The following is a 15,938-nucleotide window of genomic DNA, read 5'->3' on the forward strand; positions in this document are numbered from 1 at the left end:
CTCACTTAATCATCCATGGGTGATTATGTGAAGACTTGGTATATTAAAATGACAATTTTTAATGTACTATATAAAATTTAAGTTTCTGTTGATAGATATTTATGTTTTGTAATGCTTTGGATACTTTTGTTTAACTTGGATTTCCAATACTTATTTTAAAATAGCATAAAAATGTTTATCTGCAGAAAACGATGGAGTTTGGAGAATTTCGACATTGGTAGACCGTTGGGTAAAGGAAAATTTGGAAACGTTTATCTTGCTCGTGAGAAAAGCAGCAAGTTCATTGTCGCTCTGAAAGTAAGTATTTGAATAAGATTTATTCTTAAAAGCAAAGATAGAATGCCATTTTTAGTGTGGGAGAATCTAGCTCGGATATATATGGATATTGAATATTCTATTTCTGTCTTGGAAGTAAATTCCTCTTAGAAAATGAAACAAACCATTTTCTATATATTTTGAACCTAAGTTACATGGCTAAAAGTTTAAACAAAGAGCAGCTCTGTCCCATCTTTGAGACAAATTCTTTGATTTGTTAACCTCTAATGTCCAAAATATGAGAGAGACTTGAGAGAGTTTGCTTATTTAATTTAATATTGAAATTAATTATGTTGTCATATCCATGTGTATGAAAAGGGTGATTGTGTATAATTAATAATGTCTACATTCTAAATATACTTTTTCAGGTGTTGTTTAAGTCTCAGTTACAGAAAAATGGTGTAGAACATCAGCTTAGAAGAGAAATAGAAATTCAATCTCATCTCAGGTATTATATGACTTTAAATATAAAGTTATTATTGTGTAGTATTTTTATTTTTGCATGTGTATTAAGAAATTGGATATAAACAAAGCAGATTATAAAGCTTTCTTAAATCTTTTGCAGGAGCTGGTCTATTTATACAATAATATTTATACAAAATAATTTTATCCTCTGTTATACAATCCTGCCACCTTCTGCTGTTTCTTTTTTCTGGTATTTATAATGCTAACATTCTCCTTCCCATATCTTTCTCTTGGTTTTCATAAGCCATACCATCTGTCTTACCCCCAATCTTCATTGACAGTCTTACTTCTTGTAACGTCACTAACCAGTTTTCAATTTTTTCTTTCCTTTTATTCTAAAAATAAATAGAATTACAATATTTGCTAATATATGAATTTTTAAGATTGAAATGCAATTAAAATTTGAAAAAATTGTAGTCCTATAAATTCCCATTGTTATTTTTCCATCTGTTTGTCTGTCTTTAATCTCGAGAATGGAGTTAGATGAAAAAAAGACCAGACATGAAAAGCTTTAGGGATGGGAGGCCCCGATTAACTATATACAAACTTCCTACGCAAACAGAAGTCACGTTATTTCAATTCAAAACTTTTCCTCCCAAAAGGAGTTTACAGATGACTGGCATCACTCTATTGCTAATGGAAAAAGTATGATTTACAGGGGAAAGGCACTACTAATTTAGGGTGGAGAACATATTTTTAAATTAAATAAATTTAAAAAATATGATTAAAAATGACAGCCTGGCATTGCGACAATGTTACAATAAATAATTGCTCATTAGAAAAGTTAGGTTAACTTTTTTATTTAACCATTATTTATAATTTCATATATTTATAATTTCATAATGTTAAGCAGTGTCAGAAATTAAAGTGTCACTTTTAATTGATACTGTTTTACCAGGACAATGAAGGTTCAAAGATTACTTTTATTCATGGACTAGTACAGACAGTTCAGATTCACTTTTTGCAAAGTAATGGTCCATAGAGACCATGCTCTCCTACACATCTCAATTTTGCTCATACTCCATGCTAGACTTCTTCCCAACATTTTGACCAATATTTTTCTAAATTTATGTGAATGATTTCAAGTACTGAGAGATATATTGCTGTTTATACTGTGCCCAAAATCTTATAATGAGACAGGCTTGAGATACATAGGGTGGGTGTTTTTATTTTCCACAAATTCAAGCCCAGTATTTTAAATGTAGTTCAGCGTTTCTCAAAGTGGGCGATAACGCTCCCTTGTGGGCACTGGAGGCTTTCAGGGGGCAGTAGAAGGCTCAAAGAGAATTGGGGGGCGTTAAGGAAATATAGAGGGGCGACGGCAGACAAATTCTATATATAAAAATTCGACGGAATATATATAAAATTTATTGAAGGTCACAACTTGAATATTTCTAACACATTGACTTTTATTTTAGCTCAGCGTTTCTCAAAGTAAGCAATAACGCCCCCTTCTGGCGCGATGAATAGATCTATGATAGAGGCAGGGTATTGAACGGTGACCAAAGGCAAAATTGGGGCTGATAAGAGGAAACTTTGCGTTTAATGGTTTCCAGATGATGAGAACAATGTACAGTAAGGGCACAAAGTGTGAGATTCATAGAAAAGTTTTCCTAAGAATATTTCCAATCCTTTTCTCACACAAGAGAAAATGGGTTGGGGGGCGTTGGGTATAACTTTATGGAACAAAGGGGGCGGTGGATCGAAAAAGTTTGAGAATCACTGATGTAGTTGGTAACTTTACAGGCATTATGAGCCATTTCTAGATCTGGCTGGAAAACCACATCTTCCCGGCAATTGTGTTGTTGGAAGAAGGGAATAGAGTGTTTTTAATACACTTTTTGAGGTATGTATCAACATCGATAGATCCTCAAGAAATGAAAGATTCAGACGTGTCCACATTCATCAATTGCCTGCAATATTAAGTAATTTTTTTGGAAATTTAACTTTTACACCCACAACCGATGTCCTGGAAAATGGTGTAATAAGCTTTTACTGGAATGTCTAGCAACCTGACGAGATGGCGGAAGCAAAACGGTGCTCTATTGGCATTTGCAGATTTATTTTGTCAAAATAACTTTGGGTTAATACAGATTAGTAAAAATAGCATTAATAATATAACTGGAGACAATCGTATCCATGGCTGACAAGCGCAATGTACATCTGTCACTGCACCGATGGACTCCTAGGTGAATGTCAGAATATATTTTAATGTGTCTCAGTTCACCAACATGCTTTTTGATGCATACGTAATGTACCCAATTTCTATTTTGAGATCAATTGATTTTTAGACCCTTTGAGATAATTTGAAGAATTGTTTTGTTTTATACTTTCTCATGCAATAAAATTCAAATGTAACTATTTTGTTGGTATTTCCATCATTTCAATGTATCTTTTTGGTCATACCTCACTTATTGATCCTTTTTAATATAACAAAAATTCTTAGAAAAAAATCAAGTGAAAATCTGTGTCCCAATCAAAAATAATGTTTATTTAACAATAGACCAAATTATGGATCCGAATATTAAAACTTTAGTATTGACCTGGCCAGAAATCATTTTGGTTTCTACTGTAAAATATTAAACTATAACTATTTATATATTGACTTCAAATGAGATAAGACTATCTCAAAGTGTACGGTGCTATAACAATTATAGTACCATTTGGTTGGAAATGTTTAATTGATGTATGACTATCTCAAAGTGCTCCATTCATACAACACACCTTTCATTCTTAATATACTTCTAATCTATGGTTATTTTACTCAGAATATTTTTTTGCTAGATTATAAACTTTATTTTTGCATTTGAAATTATTTATAGACCATTATTAATAAATTTGATAAAATTTTGATTTTTTCCCAGGCATCCAAATATCTTGAGAATGTACGGATATTTCTATGACGACACAAGAGTGTATTTGATTTTGGAATTTGCGCCTCGCGGAGAACTTTACAAAGAGTTGCAGAAGCACAGAAAGTTTGACGACAAGAGAGCCGCCACCGTATGTATTTTGATTTGCTTACCTATTTACTATCGTTTATTGTCCTCAGATCGAAAATATTCATATTTTCATGGCAGGGTTGTTGTCGACTCATCGGGAATCCTCATGCATTCATTTAGGGCTTCCAAAAAAATAAATAAAATTTCTAAAGGTCAAGTAATGGTTGACATTTTGGAATGGTAAATTAGGACTGGACAAAACTAAATGAGGATTTTGAGATAACAACAAGTAACTGAGGAGTATAGTTTCAAAAACAGCCAAATCCAGTATGGATGTAGCCATTTTTGAAACTATACACCTCGGTTGTTTAAAGTTTTAATAAGTTAGTGATAAAATGGAATGTAAATAACTATTGAAAAGAATAAGAAAACTACATTAAACTCAAGTTAATTAAAACGGCAAAGCCATATTTGTGACAAGACTGTCTCGGAGACTCACTTTGAAGTGAGATCACTTCAATGCTCACGACCAGGGTTGCCACTCACAACATAGGAAAAACAGGTGTGGATGGGAAAAATCCCTGATTATTTACCCAGAAAAATTCATGATTAAAATATAATTATAAATACTTTATCATAGTACATTCATGTTGTTATAATTACAGACACTATACTGTAATACAAATTTAAAAAACCATTTATTACCTAATTTACACAGTAGTTAAATTTATGTCACAACTACTCTGTTATTCTTTTTCCATTAACAGTACTGCACAATCTTTATGCTCTTTTTGTTGCTTCTTATACCTTTGGTGACACTCTGTACTGCATCTCTAATTAGTTCGTGTTCATACAGTGAACAGCTAAGATTTTTCCTACTGATCACTTGTTTAGCAAGCAACCTGTTTTTTGATGATTCAATAGTTAAATTAACCCCAGTGTTTTTGAAATTTCTGTATTAATTCCAAAATACACGTAAGCCATTCAAATTTTTAAGTAGCTGGAGTTAAGATGTTGCTGTTTGTGTCACGATAGTAAATCATTGTGGGGTATGATTTTATAGCTTGAGCAGGTGTGTTAAGTGTATCTGAGTGTTTTTAATCCACGATTTAGGATTCAGCAAATAAAGTACCATGCTTTTCATTTTTGTTTATAAAATCTAAAATTTTTTATTATTTAAGTCATTTTATTTCAATAAATATAAAATGACTTATATCATTATCCTGTTTCTTATGAGAATTTATCTTCAGAACCTTTGGAGAAAAATTACAATTTCTCCAATGACGACATTTTTCTTCTTGACAGTGACTACGAATCAGATCATCTGAGAATGCAATCAGTTGATGATAGTGAAGTAGATGCCAAAGAGTTACTGGCAAACACAGAATCATCTGTCATCGGATTCTGTATAATTTACTAAATAAAAATGGAACCACCAAATGGTATAAAGAACCAATGTTTATACTAGAAATGATTGTATAACACTACTGTGTATTGATTTTTTTTTCTGTTGATTTGTTCTAAAATATAATGTTTAGGTGCTTAACTTTTAAAAGTGTAATGTAGTTTGATGTTTAATGAACTTTTTCTTAATTCTTTCCTATTATCCGACATTTTGCCCACCTGTTTAGGTCGGATAATCCAGACTCTACTGTATATGTAGTCATATTTAAAAAAATGCATATTTTACGAAAATTAGAAGAAAAAAAAAACTAAAACCAAGAGAAGGCCGAAAAACCCAGATTTCGGTTTTAAAACCAAGTAGTAGTAACCCTGCTCATGTCGGGTCTCGGTCTCATATTCCAATCTTTGGTATTGCTGGTTTTCAGCATGATCTTTGAAACTTTGCTGGCCATGGTCACGGCGTCATCCACGATGCATTTTCAGTGAAATTAATCTATCCAGTTTCGAAATTTCTCTCCGTTGCGTGTCACTTTGGGTTGAATTTTTGCCGATGCCTAACGAAAATTTCCCATTTTTGAAAAAAATAATCTTGGCTATTGTATCATCTGAAATTATTTTATTACTAGCTGCAAGGACCTGCTTCACTGGGTTTTTATTTGTATGTAATATAGTTTTTTCTTTATATATAAAAGACTGTTTTTCTAAGTAATCTAGAATCTAGCTGCAAGGACCCGCTTCGCTGGGCAAAAAGTAACAATAGTGAAGATTAAGATAATTACATTATAGCTAATCTTACCCGTTTTCATAGAATGCAAGAATTAGGTCCCCCGTTTCCAGACTAATTAGAGAATTTTTACGTTTAGTCAAACAAACTATTTTCAACGTTTCTGGAACGTTTACAATTGTTCTATAATCGAACCAATATTCGAATTTTATGTTCGAATNTGTTAGCGTTGGTCAGTAGTAGTCCAAATTCAATACGAACGTTTGTTTCTTGAAAATTTGATCACGATTTAAATACAGTATTTACTTTTAATATTACCGATATGTCATCGAAAAGAAAACATGTTGTATTATTATTAAAAGACAAATTAAAGTATTTGTTTCGATTATCCGGATTTTTCATTATCCGGACTACCTTCATCCCCAATTAGTCCGGATAATCGAGGTTCTACTGTATTAATAAATGTAAAAAGAAAACAAATTATATTTTGGAAGTTAGTTTTAATTTAAAATTATAATGACACGCCATCTAGTTTCAAAAACGTTTCGATGATGAAACGAGACCTCTTCAGTGAATTGGTCGAGGTCAGCATGTGGCAACCAGAAATAGGTGAGGAATAACACGGGACAGGTAAATAGGTTTTTTCAAAGATTTGTTTATCAAAATTTGATTTAGCAACATTTGCTTTTTGAACTTCCAACGCACGTGTTTGTCAAAATTCGATTTCACAATATTCGTATTTCCAACTTCCTAATGAGCAATACGTGCGCAAATCTTGCACTATTGCCTGTTTGTAGAAGAGGGTTGCCATTTTTGTATTTTATTTTGACTCGGTTCTCGGTCGCCCTGACTACCTACAAGTCTGTTTTTTTTTATGCGGGCATGATTTGGGCACCAATACTCTGTGCCAAATTGCAACTCCTGACATGTACTCCTTCATACCTCTAAGCTGGTAACACATCAGGCAGTGCGATTTTATAAACAAGACATACAGTTGACCCCTCTATAAGATATAGATACGTTCCAATTTATTAGGAATCCGATTTCTTACAAGTCGTTCCAATCACTGCCCGAACGTGTCAAGTTTACGGACTACGGCTGATTGAAAGGTTTTCTTCCATAAAATTAATCGATTCTACACTAATCTGACTCAACATTTCCAAAATACGTATATTTTTTCGTAGTTTTATAGGAATCGTAATTATAGGGNCCCACGTTTGCTTCAATTTAGAAATAATAGGTTGTTCTTAACAGATGAGGTATTTGCAGGCGACGTCATCATTAATGGATTAAAATAATAAAAACTTTTCTGGTACCTTCAAATTTGGAACAATAATGTTCAATGATACATTTTAATTGTTCTTTCAAACACCATAACCGTGTATTTCTATTAATAGGACTTATTATACTGGTGTATAGAATTATAGCAACACAGTCACACAGATTAAAATTGGTTTATTTATGATTACAGGTAATCATAAGTAAACCAATTTTAATCTGTGTGACTGTGTTGCTATAATTCTATACACCAGTATAATAAGTCCTATTAATAGAAATACACGGTTATGGTGTTTGAAAGAACAATAAAAATGTATCATTGAACATTATTGTTCCAAATTTGAAGGTACCAGAAAAGTTTTTATTATTTTAATCCATTAATGATGACGTCGCCTGCAAATACCTCATCTGTTAAGAACAACCTATTATTTCTAAATTGAAGCAAACGTGGGAATTGTTATTATTCAAAATGGTTATAATAAACACCATTAAACATACCTTCCGAATGTAACGGTTTTGACTTTCAAATTCTGTTTTGCTTATTTTGCTATTTGCAAAATTTGGGTTTACGAGATTGACATGTGTTTTACTGTTGTTTTCAATTAGATGTCTTTCTCCACTTTGACACTTTAGCCTTTCCTAAAAAATAGTCTCCTCGAGTGGTAAAAATACCACCAGAATTTTCTGAATTTTTTTTCCCACTATCATTTTCATCACAGTCACTTTTATTTTGAAATTCAATCCTCAAACTTTCATCTGACCGGACTAAACGTATGCTGCAATCCTCCAACATCCTTTTTGTTGTCGATTTGATATACAATTTTTTCTATTGTCTATGATGATAAATGTAGTCTGTCCTTGATATTTTTAATTTATTTTTATATTCATGGCCAAGTTTATTTAGATGTGATAAAATTATTTTTACACAAAACAGTTAAAAGTTTGACAAATATGTAATTAAAGAGACTTTGCAGTCACAAGTTTAAAAAATATAGAACTGCTGGGTACCAGAGTAAGGAAAATGATAGACCTACAATCTACAAAATTTATTTGCCAAAATCTATTGGCCAAATGTTAGTATCTTTTGTATGAGGTTTCTGTACCAGTTGGAAGACTTAGAAATTTAATTGCAGTTTACTTTTTTAGAAATAGCGCTTTAAATCCTAAAATTATCTTTTGATTAAATTTATTGTGTTGTGTATATGACACAATACTACGGTAAAAATTTATTATTAAATAAATATTTTCTTTACAATTTCAGTATATTTCTCAACTTTGTGATGCACTTACCTACTGTCATTCCAAAAAAGTCATTCATAGAGACATTAAACCAGAAAATCTTCTGCTGGGCATCAATGGAGAATTGAAAATTGCAGATTTTGGATGGTCTGTTCATGCCCCCTCTTCCAGGTGAGATCTGACAGAATAAATCTATTGTTTTCTTTGAGCAGTCGCAATTTGGACTGGTTGCTACGTGGCATTCATTTGGGTTTAACTTAGATTTTTCCGCATTTGCGTAGGAGAGCCACCTTGTGCGGAACTTTGGACTACCTACCTCCGGAAATGATCGAACACAAGGTGTACGACGAGAAGGTAGACCTGTGGAGTCTGGGCGTCCTGTGTTACGAGTTTCTAGTGGGAAAACCGCCGTTTGAATCAGAGTCCATCAACGAGACCTACATGCGGATAGCCAGAGTGGATCTCCGCTTTCCGTCCCATGTCTCCGAGGGCGCCCAGGATTTAATCAGGAAGGTGAGTGATGGTTCTGGATGTGAAACTGTTTATCAGTTTGTAGGTTTATTACAAAAATCACAAACTTTTGAATTAATGTTCTTAACAAATATGGTACTGTTTGCTTAGTTGTTTGGGACTTACATGTACATATGACTATAATGATGATCAATTTATGACAATATTCGGGGTTAGTAAATAAGACTACAATTAGTGGAAATTGTGGTTTTACCAACTCCAGTAAAACTTTAATGTCGGAATGTTTGGGGACACATTAAAACAATTAAAAATATACACACACAACATTTAGATTTAATAGTCGTAATTTTTATTATCAATTACAGTAATTTAATAATAATAATAATAATTTAATAACTGAAGAGATGCCATAAACTACTATAGTGCAAGCAAATAAGTAAATAGTACTGAAAACACTCTTTTTGGCATTACCCGTCTTTAATAAATCAAATGCTCACTCAAATACTTTCAACACTTATAAATGTCTTTGTCGGGCGAAAAACAAAAGAGCATATTCTAGAACGTTAGTATAAAATTTAAATGTTAACTCTTTCGGTTAATGTATACTACAGTGGCTAGAAAATATAGTGTCGAAAGCGCTTATATTCCTCCATTATAACCGTTCGGTCCATACATCGAGGTTAGTGACGTCACAGACAAGGTGGCGCTGATGTCAATTGTAGTGCTACTTTCGCTTTGGCTACGTGATATCCTTTCTTACAAGAACATCGAAAGCGATTAAATTTGTGCTTGTAAAGTGAATAAATCCTTAGGAAATGGCTGAACAGAAACTTTACTGACTTGTGTATTTCTAATTTATAGATATTACTCTACTGTAATTTTTAATTCTTTTATTTTTGTCGTAAAGGGTGAGAAATCTACATGCATATTAATCTGTAATTTTTTAAGAGAGATTTTTCAAATATAAAGTGTATATGCATGGGTACTTGGCAGTAGACTAATAATCGTTTATTTGTACATACTTAATTTTGTAATTTTATATTGGGACAATAAAGTAACATTCTGCCTTTATATTTTATATACTGTGTAGAATTTAATTGTAATTTTAATATTGCTTTATACTATGTCACATAATACTGTGAACAGTATACAGTATTATGTAACTGATGGCATTTGCTTAATAAATTCTATTTTAAGTGGAAGAGGTTCACAAAGCCATATAAAACTTACATTTTATTATTAAAAATATGATAAATTCTGTATTTTTTTAGTAAATATGAATAAACCTTGTTGTTAATAAGGTAATAACAAGAGTAGATTACTCTTGTACTCTAAATAATACTTGTTTGTACAGCACTCAACAGCTGTAATGTAAAAATAGACAATACAGTGTAGGCTATTTGATTTAATAAGAATCTTAATTAGCTTTAATAAAATGAATTCCTTCATAAATGTTAATAAAGTAATACTATATAATAATTGATTGCTAGTGATATGATTTATTATCGATCTAAATTCTTTTACTTGGCTACAGCACATTTACTATGCTTAAAAATCCCACTTAAAACCAATATAAACATAGGATGATACAGTTAGTGTAGCACAACGATTGACAGCAGCGCCTCTTGCGGCAACCTCCAATATAGGGACAGAAAATAAGCTCGATTTCGACACTATATTTTCTAGCCACTGTAATGTATACCTAGGTAACTAAAATGGCAGCTCTTCTGGTAATCTCGAATCGGGCTGTTGAATTGATAATTGTCGATAGAGGGAGCTGACAAGTATTGTGTTTTGAATTATGTAAACATATGCGTTCTACCATGAAATGTGATGTTTTGAATTTATGCAAATTTTTAATTGTCGACCGGTCGTAGTTAGTTTGTTCGGCGGACAAGTTTATATCTAATTGAATTGTATTCATATTATATGTAATTTTATCTGTTTATTTGGATTTTTTTCTAATTTGGTGGCAAGTTCCCAAGTTATCCTTAATTTAATTATTGGTCCAATAGTAACAAAAAATAATGTCTGGTGTGGATAGTAAATCTGATGATTTTTGGACTGGCTGCACCACACAAAGGTTCTTTCAACTTATTGATTAAGATTTTGAGGAGTTAGGATTAGACAAGAAGATTAGTAAAGATATAAAATTTACAATTTTTTTACATTTGCAACATGTTGAGGATGTGTGCACTTATTGTTCAAAAACTCGTAAAGTAATATTTCGACCTGATAGGAATTCAGTAATGTTATGATTTAATAACTGTAGAAAGAATTATTCTGCCTTCGATGGAACATTTAAAGGGAAATTCAGTCATATTACATGGGGTGCAATAATTTCATTTATTTGGCATTTACTATGTTTAGAGTGTTCTCTAACCAACACTGCGATTGCTGTTGGCATTTCTAGAAAGACCTCTGTTGATTGGGCTAACCATTTGCATTTCTTCATTTAAAGTAGGTGGATCTGATAAAACTGTTGAAATCAATGAGACTGTCATATGTAAACAAAAGTACGAAAAGGGAAGGAAACTAAAGAGTACTAAATGGGTGGTAGGAGGACAACACATTTCATTTGTCAAGTTAACGATAGAAGTGGAAATACACTGAACTGATTGACATCGAAATTTGTAAATACCAGAAGTGTTGTAATAACAGACGAATGGAGAGGGTACAACCATATAAACGAACTTGAAGGTATTGAAATTGAACATAGAACTGTGAATCACTCGGAAAATTTTGATAATCCGTCAACAGGAGCTTGCACACAAAAAATAGAAAGCTTATGAAGGTTTCTAAAGAGTAAAGAAAATCTTCCTAAACATTATACATCAAATTTACCTTTATTTATTTATGTATGAAAAGTTAATAAACTGGCAAACGAAAACACCAGCAGAACGATTTCAAACCTTTGTCAAACATTTAGGTTGGATATATCCGGGTTCTGGTCAGATTCCAAAATGGAAAGAATCAGAGTGTGTGCCTGCTGCCCCAATTTCTAATAATAAAAATTAAAAATAAAAAGACAGAAAAAAGGGAAAGGGGAAAAAAATCTGCAAATAAAGGTGATAACATAGTTAAAAGTGGGAAAAAAAGATCTATGTCGAAGGGTGCACAATCTAATAATGGTGTGAAGAAAATGTCAAAAAGAATGAAACAACCTAAAACGCGAGTATTTTTCATACATTCTAAATATTCATTGTAGGTGTACATAGTAACCCCAAAGTTCCTATATTTCAGAATTATGTTCTAACCTAACCCAACCTATTCTAATAAATTACCAAAATTACTAACATAAGATGTAAAATAATTAAAAATATATGAAAGAGGGGAAAAATTGTTAATTTATTAGAATAGGTTGGGTTAGGTTAGAACGCAATTCCAAAATATCAGTCATTGAGGTGACTTAAGTACATGTTAATCCTAAATGTTACAATTACAAATAATTATCGGTAACATTAACAAATGTATGTAAATTTCGCTATCAATATTTTTGTCACCGCACAATCGCAAGTAGCTTTCGAAATGGCGACTGGAAGAGCAGCCATTTTAGTTATCTAGGTATAAATTTCAATTTGCGAGCTTTTCTCTCCTTGTATCTAAAGCTGTGAGTGGAAAAAGCGATCTCTACGTAAAAGTGCGTAGATGTATTCGAACTTTCATTTGGGTATCCCACATTATGTATTGCTGTAGCAACGATCCTCAATGATTCAAATCCTCAAGTACCAACGTTCATGAGGAGGGAAGAATGCTCTAGAACAAGTGCGGCATTAGCATTATTTACATATCTAGGAGGTTGTATAGAAGTGGCAGACATAGCTCTAACTTGTGACTACACTGTAATAAAGACCAATAAGCAATCTATTTATTAAAGGATCTAGAAAATGTATCACTATCTTTCTCACTTTGTAGTGAAGTTAATTGAAGCCTGAATCTGAAGTGCTTCAATTAACTTCATGATAGAAAATGATAGCTCACCGGCCATTCCATCCCACGCTAACAAAACTTTGTCGGCTATTGGAACATAGAGTAATGGGCGACGCATTATGAGTGGTGCTGAAAATATTGCAAACTCAGCACTTCTCACAATTAGTTCAGCTACGATTGCCAAAAGGGGTGAGCCCTTTGGTATGCCTTGCTTTTGAAGATAGATTTTGTTATGTAGGAAAACCTTTGTGTAATAACAGTACTTTAGCATTACTGCCTCATTTTTTTCTTTTTTACATTGTGCAAATAATAATTAAAGTGCCAGCTAAGATCGACAAAAACAGTTAATACGATTGCACGTCACTGGCTACGTATTAAGCCCAACGGTATGGCAACGTCTTTGGCAAATGGCACTTTAAAGCAAACAACTGCTGTAAGAGAAATCAATTAGAATATGTAGTTTCTCAAGCATACTTTATATATTAGAAAGATGCTAATTCTGTATATTAATGTTATGTAACTGATTACGATATCCAAATTCTAGTTTATGGTAAGATCCCATTTTATGAAGTAGTAGTTTGTCTTACCATTTGTAAAGCAAGTCTTTGTAAATCGAGTGCAAAATTTTAATATTTTAAATTTCCTTTGGTGTGAAGGTTGACAATTTCGTTAAACGAGAATCTTGCCTCATCTGCTGCTATTCTAGTTACGGGAATGTTCTTTTTGCTCTTATAGTACAGTACATGGCACTAATATTTTTTTCTATTATGCCACTTCTTGTTTATGATGGGCTTGACACATTTGCAGTAAGAATTTGGGTCAGATAAAGTATTTATCTGACTGAAATTGGTTACTAATCGTCCTAAAGAGAGGAAATGTAAAACGAGCTCTTACCGTATATAATGGGGTGGCTGGACATTTGTACACCGTACGTTGGAAATATGCCAGAGTCATATCCTGTATTAGATTGTCTATCGGAGAACAACATGATGTATTTATACTTCTGTCATAAAGAAAATAAAAAGTTGTCGTAGAGCTTCTCTGCGTCACAATCATTTAACTCCTTAGGATATATTCATAAATTCAAAGATTTCAATTGTCTGTTCGAGATTAAGTTGCCATTTACACTTACAATCCCTGTATGTGGGTTGTTCAAAAAGTTCCTGAACTTTTTGAATTGCATGCCTCCAGTTGGTTATTTTTTAATCCGCTTGGATGCATTGTGTCCACGGAAACCTCCCAAGTAACCTCTTTCAATCCGTTTGTTGATATCTTGTTTTGGTGATTAGTTACGGCCATTTATGTGAAGGGGTGTTCTTGGGGTTTGGCAAAAAATCAGATCTGTGGAAATGAGCTCTTTGAAGGAACAGCGTTGTTCTGTGAAATTCTGTGTGAAACTTGGGAAATCCTTGACAGAAACTTTCCATGGATGGGTAGAACATCCCCCGCCCCAAAAAAGCTTGACAAGTTCACTCAAATGTTATGACTTTTTTTGATGCAAAGCGGGTTGTGCATCACAAATACCTACCTACAGGTCAGACAATCAACATGGAGTACTACCTGGGGGTTATGAAATGCCTAAGAGGCAGAATCAGGCGAAAATGGCCCGAACTTTGGAGGAGCAGCGAGTGGTTTTTTAACCACAACAACGTGCCGGTTCATTTGTCTCTCAGAACTCACAAGTTTTTGGCCAAAAACAAGACCGTTATGCTTCCCCACCCACCCTACTTACCTGACCTGGCCCCATGCGATTTTTTCCTGTTCCTCAAACTAAAAAACATGCTCAAAGGAAAAAGATTTGCCACCATTCCAGAGAGAGAGAAAAAAAATAATGGCAGAGCTTAAGAGCATTCCAGAAAAAGTGTTCCAGGACTGTTTCAAAAAGTGGAAACACTGTTGGGATAAGTATGTACATTGGGAAGAGACTACTTTGAAGGTGACCCTGACAAATAAATTGTAAGTGAAGTATTTATTTGTAATAAATAAAGTTTGGAAACTTTTTGAACAACTCTCGTATATTACACTTTAATCAGAAAACTTTCAAAAATATTGTGTAGGTATAAGTAGTATGTATCAGTTTATAAAAATAAATTGTATATATAATATTAAAATTAACAAACAGATGGCAGAAAATGTTTGTGCAGACATGCATAAAATCGAGGTGATTTTTATAGATTTTTTTTAATATTTATTAATTTTTAAACATAGTGGCAAAATGTAGAAAGTTGGAATTTCACTCATTTTTATTGTTTATAATTTTAACTGGTAAATGTTTTATCATGTAATAATGTAATTTTGATTTGTCGAGGCATTGTAACTTTGACTTTTTTTCTTCACAGTTACTAAAGAGAGATCCAGCAAGTAGACTGCCCCTGGATGGAATAATGCAACATCGTTGGATTAAAGAAAACTGTGGCGCTCGGTGCACTTCCTCCAAAGTTCAATAGAGAACCTTTATTCTTTAGTCACGTTTGCTCCGAGAACCCTCATTTTATAAATATCGATTGGAACCTCAAAGATCATCGTAATATTTTTCATTTTGTCATAGTTTTTGGGTTTCGTTTATAATAAATCGAATGCGAGTCGGTTATTAGTTACTCCTATGTATTTATGACATACGGTCGGTTTTAAAACGTTTTCCACTGCCATGTATTATAATTCCTGTTGGCATTTCTTGTAATTTTGTAGGTAACCTATTAAAAGAGCGAGCGAGATGTATAAATATTAAGGATTCCATACATTTTTGTTACAAATAAAACTTAAATATGAAATACTTTTTTTCGTTTTTTTTTTTTTTTGTGTGAAACAAAACCAACATTTACAGAATATTAACGTAGTGCGAACATAAACCAGTTGTAACGTTTTGCCGTACATCTGTGGGATGTTGGAGTGAAAAGCATTAGTTTGTGGTGGATAGCTTTTAGATACAAATGAACCATTTATTTTGATAGTGGTGCGAGTCCATTTTTCCTTCTTTCGAGATATTTAAAGGTTTGGCAATTTTTGAATTGACTAAAATGCAAATTGTGCACTTTATTTATGTTTGTATGAATTACATAAATAACTTCTATATTTCTAAATCGACTTGCGTGCAAATTTAACTAAACCAATATATATTCTTTCTGGGTCGTAAATGGCAGGGCTGTGGAGTCGGAGTCGGGAAAAACGTG

The 15,938-nt window shown here is 32.8% G+C and overlaps 1 protein-coding gene across 2 annotated transcripts in view; it reads left to right on the top strand.

Moving 5' to 3' along the window:
• LOC111612703 (aurora kinase C-like) overlaps nt 1-15,544 on the top strand; it is a 39,788-nt gene extending 24,244 nt beyond the window's left edge. For both annotated transcript variants that reach the window (XM_023354050.1, XM_023353976.1), the window contains exons 4-9: nt 186-297; nt 684-763; nt 3,645-3,783; nt 8,390-8,538; nt 8,649-8,880; nt 15,108-15,544. In XM_023354050.1, coding sequence (XP_023209818.1) covers nt 186-297; nt 684-763; nt 3,645-3,783; nt 8,390-8,538; nt 8,649-8,880; nt 15,108-15,215 — 820 coding nt within the window. In that variant the 3' untranslated portion in view covers nt 15,216-15,544. The remainder of the gene's footprint in view (nt 1-185; nt 298-683; nt 764-3,644; nt 3,784-8,389; nt 8,539-8,648; nt 8,881-15,107) is intronic.
• Nucleotides 15,545-15,938: the final 394 nt, after the last annotated feature.

The sequence above is a fragment of the Centruroides sculpturatus genome, unplaced genomic scaffold (genome assembly GCF_000671375.1).
Source record: "Centruroides sculpturatus isolate CEXI.00-Female unplaced genomic scaffold, Cexi_2.0 scaffold18, whole genome shotgun sequence".
Classification (NCBI taxonomy): Eukaryota; Metazoa; Arthropoda; class Arachnida; order Scorpiones; family Buthidae; genus Centruroides; species Centruroides sculpturatus.